Source organism: Pundamilia nyererei, unplaced genomic scaffold (genome assembly GCF_000239375.1).
Source record: "Pundamilia nyererei isolate P.nyererei 1_Seehausen unplaced genomic scaffold, PunNye1.0 scaffold00289, whole genome shotgun sequence".
NCBI classification, from domain to species: Eukaryota; Metazoa; Chordata; class Actinopteri; order Cichliformes; family Cichlidae; genus Pundamilia; species Pundamilia nyererei.
The window spans coordinates 990-9,051 of NW_005187690.1; the positions used below are offsets into that span (position 1 = coordinate 990).

General features: G+C 38.1%; 1 protein-coding gene across 2 annotated transcripts; it reads left to right on the forward strand.

Moving 5' to 3' along the window:
* Nucleotides 1-1,572: 1,572 nt before the first annotated feature.
* snrnp48 (small nuclear ribonucleoprotein 48 (U11/U12)) lies at nt 1,573-8,062 on the forward strand. Of its 2 annotated transcripts, none has more exons than XM_005750808.1 (8): nt 1,573-1,722; nt 3,111-3,224; nt 3,441-3,501; nt 4,029-4,109; nt 5,866-6,045; nt 6,166-6,287; nt 7,619-7,722; nt 7,834-8,062. In XM_005750808.1, exons 1-8 carry the CDS (start codon nt 1,576-1,578, stop codon nt 7,958-7,960), a joined length of 936 nt encoding a protein of 311 aa, XP_005750865.1. In that variant the 5' UTR covers nt 1,573-1,575; the 3' UTR covers nt 7,961-8,062. The 2 variants fall into 2 exon arrangements, with proteins under 2 accessions (XP_005750865.1, XP_005750866.1); XM_005750809.2 differs by lacking the exon at nt 1,573-1,722 and adding an exon at nt 1,752-1,905 and having other exon boundaries at nt 7,834-8,060.

Here is an 8,062-nt window from a genome sequence, read left to right on the forward strand (position 1 = left end):
TTCCCAACAGCACAGGGCTGTGTCAGCATGACGCGGGTGCTCCTTTGCAGCAAATAACAGTGGTTGAAGCTGAGCAAGGAGATGTATTCCAGCATTTCATGGGTTGTCAGTGCTGTGGAGGTCCAGGGATGGAAACCCAGAGATGTGTTTATAGACAGAGGGAACAAGATGTTTTGGGTCACTGCTCATCAGGATCTCCATTTATCTACTGTGGAGGTGAGATTACACCTAGTTTCTAGGGTCTTTTCCTTAATGATATCCTTTCCCTTTACCTTAGCAATTGTGATATTCAATGTACTGAACTAAGATGTTCCATCGGAGTGTTTAAAGCTGAGATTGCTGTTGTCATTCAGCCAACACACACATATATTTATGCAGGCATCCATTTGAGACATATCAAAATGTTCTTGTATTTGATTTAAGCAGTGAGGAGGAACGTGATCATTGGAGTGGAAGTTGTAGAGGAGGTTGCAGTTGAAGACACTCTGGAAGTAATGTAAGTATTTAAGAATTATTATATCATATACCAAAATTATTACAGCAAATAAAGTAACTGTTTAAATATTATTTTGCACAACTAACACTTGTACACCTCATAACCTTTTTTTGTCTAACACATAAATACACCGCAGTTCGTACAAACATACTACATATGGTTGAAAAAGTTTGTTGCTTGTGTATCTCTTCCCAGAACAGAGGATATTTATGCAGATGATCTGCTGGATCCAGATACATCACAAGAAAACCAGCCGTACCCCACATGAAGCCGGAGTGCCTTTCAGTGTTTCTCAGTTTCACTGTACGCTCTGTAAATAAAATTTAATTCACAGTCAAACGACAAATTTAAATGAAATGCAGTTGTATGTATTATGAAGACGCAGGGCTGAAAAGCCTACCTGGTGTTAACATGTCTCCAAAGCTTAGGGAGTCAATGCCACTCTTCTAAGAAATGCCATCATTTGGTGTTATATGATGATAGTAAAAAATCCAATAGAAGATGTCCCATAGGTGTTGATTTGGGTTAAAAGTTCATCACTTTTCACCACTCATATCATATGACCGAAGTAATTCTTATGTTTATTAAACTGCACAGTGACAGAGTGACACCTCTCACCCAATTAAAGTCCTACAAAGCACTAACCTGTTACAACGATCACCAATGGGACAGAAATATTATATCATACCATAGAAATGAGCACTTGGAGAACAATTTTCCATCAGTGTGAATTGAGTATACTCAAGGGGACAAGAAGAATCAAACTATGCTGCACAGTTCTAAAATCCACTGCGTTATGACTGTATGGTTTAGAGTTCTGTATTTATCAGATATGTTTGTATTCTATATGAGTCCTTGTCTTTGATACTTATGTATACAAATAAAAAAGTTACAACTAATTTCTGAATTACTATAATATAATATAATATAATATAATATAATATAATATAATATAGCAACTATTGGACTTCAACTACCAGCATGCATCGCTATTGTTCTTCCGTCATCACTGTGCGCAGGATGTTCCGCTCTCCAGTACAGTGAACGATCCTTGTGATTTCAAGGAAAATAAACCCATCATGTCGGATTCATTACCGCCGCTAACTCTACAGGACCGCATGGAGCGTCTTCAGGAGCTGACGGAATTTACTGAAAAGTGCAAAAAACAGATAAACGACATATTTGAAACGCTGGGATGGTCGCTAGACTACAAGAACGCCAACCAGGTAGCTAGCGTTTGTTTGGCTAATGTTAGCATTTATTGTTCAGTCAAAACAGCAGAAAACCTTCTCGGAATGTTTTGTTTTCCGTAGCGTTTAACTAAGTTTGAGTCCAGAGAGATTTGCTTAAGTGACTATAATGGAGTTTTTCTCTGCTGCCTAAGCTAAGCTAAGTTTGGGGCGTTTTCGGTGAGTTTCTAATATTTTTTTCTGAAGTCACTCAAGCTTGGTGGTAGATTTGCTGGTTGCTCTCGCCCAACTGGCACTTTTATTTGCTGTAATGTGGTTCTATTTTGGCTTTTTTAGTGGTCTACGTCTGATGTAATAAAAAAACGATAATTAATATGTCATGTGTCTTCTAATAGTGTTTTTATGCTTGCATCTTATAATATTTACCGGATTTGTTTAAGGCCGCTTTTCAATTCAATTCAATTTTATTTATATAGCGCCAAATCACAACATAAGTCGCCTCAAGGCGCTTCATAGATACAGAGAAAAAAACCCAACAATCATATGACCCCCTATGAGCAAGCACTTTGGCAACAGTGGGAAGGAAAAACTCCCTTTTAACAGGAAGAAACCTCCGGCAGAACCAGGCTCAGGGAGGGGCGGCCATCTGCTGCGACCGGTTGGGGTGAGAGAAGGAAGACAGGATAAAAGACATGCTTTCTTTTCCTGAGTTTTTTGTTATTTATTTTTTTAATGTGCTCTTCTCAAAAGTTTCAACGAGGATGCTTTTGAAGCTACACTTTGGTTTAAATGTCTTTGTTTACATGAAATAGTACAAGTTTTCCTTCTTTTGATTACCACATATACATTTGTATCTTCTTGGCGATCATTTTCTGGTACTGAAGATTCAAAATAGTGACATTTCAAGTCATAATTCCCGCTCTGAGCAGCATTTGTCAATGACTGAAAGGAAAAACTCCCTTTAAACTTTACATTAGGAAGATTTCTTGAACAGCATTCAATAGAACTTGGCAAGGAAAGAAGGACATACAAAAACAACGGCAAAACGCCAAGTACGGGAGAGAGCAGACAAAAGTTAATGACATCTAAATCCAATTTTTACAAAGACATTTAATTCTCAGTTTGAATTAGACCTATTTTAACGAGTTTTGCTATGGGGTTAATTTGTGGTGCTAGTTGTTACATCACAGGAAAATATGCTTATTATTAGCTTTCATACATATTTACACAATTCAGATTGTATTGAGTTCTGGCCATGAGGTTGTTTAGTCCTTATAAAACAGTTTTAATAAACACTGCAGAAAAAAACCTTTCAGAAGGTAATTGTGTTACAGCAATGGCATGTTAATAATGCTTCTGTGTAATTCATACCTGATGTTAATTTAAATTCATTATTTGCTAATGTAATATGCTTGCATTCTCAGGAACCAATGGAGCAGTGTCCCTATGACCCTCACCACAGGGTCCCGGTCAGGACCATGGAGAAGCACAAAGCCTCCTGCAAGCTAAAAAAGATGGGCTACTCTGCCGAGGAGCAGGTAACACAGTTAATTACAGATTAATGTGTTGGTGCTGGAATCTGCTGCTGTAACCTGGCAATTGGACCAGAGACAGCAGGGCAAAAGCAGTAAAGTAGACTACAAAAGCTTCTTGTTATTGTGCAACAGACTACTGAAAACCTCCTAACCTCCAGTGTTAATGTAAAGTTGTGTTTAATAATTGAAAGAGCTGTAAAGCTTATCACTACTTTGCAGGCGGAGATGTACGACCCCTCCGTGAGCTATGAGAACACCAGCGTCAGAAGCTTTACAATGGGTAAGTCATCACAGAGGACTTTCTCTGGAAATTATCACCTTTCTTTAGTATAACCAAAGTTCACCCTAGTGAGATTAGATCTTTTTAGAAGACCACCTGTTTTCTTTTGAAGTTTTGCAACTTGTGTTGCTAAAAGAAGGAAGAGATAATTCATTTTTGAAAAAAATGAAATAAAACAATCTCAACAAGAAACACTCAATTTAGTTTTCTTCGTTCTTTTTAAATGTACTTTAAAAAGTTTGTAGTGCAGTAAAAAAGATGTATATTGTTATGTGCCCTGTTGAAAGCCATTTTTATCTAGTTAATTATATAAATCATTTTGAATATTACTGTTTTTTTATTTCTTGGAAAAAGAACATATGTCGCCTTCATTTCATTGTTTACTAAATGTTCTTTGAACGTTAAGTAATGATTCTTTTGTCTTGGCGCGTAGTGAAACTCATTTGTAGTAGAAAGGAAGGTCAGGATGGAATTTTTCGGTCAGGAATGTTTTAGTAATGTTTTTTCTGTTCTCATTCATCATGCAGACAAAACCACCCAGCATCAGGTGATCCTACAGGCGAGATCTGCTGCACCAATGATGAGGATGGAAGGAGTCTTCTGGCAAGGTAGCAGCTCATTTTATTCTGTGCGTTATTTTTCTAAGTACAACACACCAACGTACATTTACTAGAAGCGAAGGTACAAAGTTAACTCTGTCATCGCCAACTCATCATTGGCGATGACTCAACCCCGCCACCAGACCTACATTCAGAATCCAGACCTGTTGTTAGATGTTGGAAAAAGAAAAAAGTTTGTTTTTTTCCCCCCTTTGACATGGTCAGATAGAATGGTTAGGATTAGGGTCATGCCTCTCCAGTGATAAACATGCTTTACAGGGTTATTCTTGAATATTCAGATGTTTAATTTTATACACCAAGAAAAATGCCATTAGTTTTAAAGTCCTCACTAAACTCATTGTAAATTCATTGTTCACTTTTTTGGCTCTCACCCTCACCAAATAGTAACTAGTAATTAGTAAAAGAGGAGCTTTTACAATATCAATTTAGGATCGGCACGTCTTTTCTAGTTTTGCTCCTAACATCCATGTGTTGTTTGTTCTGTTTGCAGCGATTGGGGTGAGTATTAGAGGAGATGGGCTCTAGAGAGGTCTGCCACTGGTTTCATGCCTCATATCCTTTACTGTCATATCCTTTCAAACCACAGGGGTTTGGGTGCGGGAAGCTTATCAGTCACATCTGCATCCTTGAACATACAAATACTTTTCCCTTTATGTGATGGGGAAAGTCCATACATGTAGACTCATCAGTCATATTTAGACTGAATGTTTAAAATACTTATGTAGTTTCTGCTTTCTGTCAAATCTTCATCTAAAAGTATTCCAGTAGAAGGCCACAGTTCCTTACTGATGCTGAGTTATCAGCAGAGCTTGGAAGCTGAAAGGAAACGGAAACTAAACAGCAGCAAAACAAAAAGGAAAACCAGTCGTTGATGTTAGATAATAACATGGGGACTAAACTTTAAAGTAACTTCTGTCTTTGTTCCTCACCCTAACATTAGAGCTAACAGGTGAATTTCCTCTTATTAGTGCAGCTAGCAAAACAACCAATTACTGTTTATTCCTTGATTTTAACATAAAACTCATTGTTACAGCCGGGGGCAGCACAAACGTGACCCCCTTAAACCGATTTTTAGTTAAGTCCCCATGTTTTCCCCTCAGTTATTGGTTCTGTTACTAGTTAGCTAACATAAACTAATGTAAGTCTATTGACTGCAGCCAACCGACCCAATGATGTCATGCTCTGTGCTGGCACAAGATGGCGCTAAACATAAAAATAAAATAAAACTTGAAGCACTTATTTCCTGCCAGTGTTAAAGCTATGTCACTTTTTGAGAACAGGGTCCATGGTGTAAATTCGCCTTTATGATTTTCTACTTTAACACTTAAAACCAAATTACTTTTATGTAGAATCCAATTTTGGCTGAATACAGAGCTAATTTGAGAAGTGATCTTAGGAATAATTAACCATTTGACTTGCATTATGTGGACGTGTTTTTGGTTTTTTTAACCTCATTAATGTCTTAAGAGCAAACAGGTTATTGTGCGACTCATCTGGGGTTAGAGTTGGGTTTCCTGCAGAGAAAACTAGAAATTTAGAGAAAGTAGAAAGATTGAATTTTTTGTTTTTCAGGATTCCAAACAAGCAAAACTTTAACTTATCCCAAACCTCTGACTCTGAGTGATCAGGTGGCTGTTTTGAGGTTGAAGTCCAGGATTTGTAATTAGATAAATGAACTAAAATCTTGTCAGTTTAGTTTGTGTTTTCTCACTCAGCTTGTAAAACTTGTCTGATCCTTTATCAGGTCAGTACTCCGGTGAGCCGGTCGACGTGCCTCAGAACCACAAGCGAGCCGTGTGTGATCTCACTGTTGCCGACCGATTGGCTCTGTACAATCATGTTGTCGGCGTCATCAATGAACAGAAGGAAGCATCGTCCTCCAACGACGATCTCTACGTAGATCTGGTGTCCAAACTCCAAAAAGGTGAGATTTAACTCTAAGTTTAACTCTACACTTAGAGTTGCTGTAATTTTAGTGAAGGAAAACTTTTTTTGGGCTTTCTCTGGTGCAGTCCACATAAAAATTGTGTGTGTTTTTGTTCAGATGAAGAACAAAATGAACCAAAGACTAAACTGGAGCTGATGGCAGAAATGAGGGACTACAAGAGGCGGCGTCAGTCCTACAGAGCCAAAAATGTTCACATCACCAAGAAATCCTACACTGAGGTAAATGAGTTGATAAAGAACAATAAGTGTTGTCCTGATTCTAATCATTTACTTCATTTATATACAATCCATGATGAAGGTGAAATAACTTTTTTTTTTAAATTATGAAGGGTGTTGTGAATCACAAGAACCGCTTTTCCCATCTTTAGTTGGAAATGTCAAAAGTAACAGTACTTTAAAATGGTGAAAACGAGGAGGAGGAGGAGCGTGTCAGGCTACATTTCACTGTGTGTTATACTTGTATAACTATGTATAACTATGCATGTGACAAATAAAGAACCTTGAGATTGAGAGATTGAGATTGAGATTGAAAACGAAGGACAGCACAGTATAAATGACCAGTGGATTTGGTGAGCCTGATTTGGAAATCCAGTTACTGGAGCTATTATTGTGCTCTTGAGTTTCAACATATAGTGTTCATGAAGCTGGACAGGCTTTTTCTTTCTTCTTTTGTTAATTTATATCATTTGACTTCCACAAAGCAGCAAAAGAACAGACTGTCTGATAAATTGTTGAGTAGTTCTTTTCCTCAGAAAACTCTCAGCCTCTGCTCCACTATCAGTTTTTCTGCTACATCACCCTACCCAACTCTGATTTGGACAGTTTCTCAAAAGGCACAGAGACAAAACAGGCTTTATCTTGATGGACAAGAGGGCGAAGAATCCAGTTTCGATTCTACTGAGCAAGATGCTGGTCATCTGACTGTTGACTGACTGCCCAGATCTCAACAATACGTGTGTCTGTTTCACACAGGCAGAGAATTTTCGGTGGGAGCAGTATAGTTTTGAAAGACATGTTAGCTTATTCTGTTGAGCAGGGTAAACATTTATGGGAAGCAAGGTAAAGTTTGTTTTATAAGTAGTTTTCTTGTCTTCCTTCTCTCACCATAACCGGTCGCGGCAGATGAGATCTTGTTTAATGAGGCATTAATAGACATGTTTATTGAAACTCGGGATTTTAACTACTTTCAGTGTGTTTTTCAATATAATATCTGCACTGATTTTCCAGAGTCTTGGCTCTAATATATTCCCTTCACACTGTAGAAATAACAAGACTGGAAGAAATAAAACGAAACATTTTTGAACATTAAAAACTAAACTGAAATAAGAGAGTCAACTGGAAACTACAGATTTTTTTTTTTAAGTCAAAATGAAATAAAAATAGAAACTAATTAGAAAAATGCTAAACTATGATAACTCTGACTGGAATACTAAATAAACTCTGCCTGGGAATCTCCGAACTGAAAATCTGATGCTAAGCTCAGCGTGTCGGTCCTCCTGTTTGAACCAAGGTTAGGAAACAGTAATGTGGTCTCTATGATCGCCCTGCAGGTGATCAGAGAGGTGATCAACGTCCATTCTGAGGAACTTGCCAGACAGTGGAAAGAGGAGGAAGATGAAGAGGAGTCGATGAGAGTGGAACAGTCTTCCCACGGGTACACGAAGCACTCCTCATGATCACTTTTATGCTTCATTGACGATTAAGATATTGCATCAGAGGAGTTTATAGGTTAAAGACAATTTTTTAAAATTGTTTTGTTTTTCAGGCGGCAGGTGGATGAAAGACGCTCACCATCCTCAGAGTCTCACCACTCCCACAGTAAACGTCACCGCAGCCGGGAGCGAAGCCACGAAAGGGAGAGCAAGAAGAAGAAGAGTAGGAGGGACAGGTGAGAAAGGACTTATCTAAGGGTTGTGGATGTGTATGGGAAGTTCTATCTTCTGTTCTAGCTCTCGTATACCACACACCAATTACAGAAACAACCACATGACATA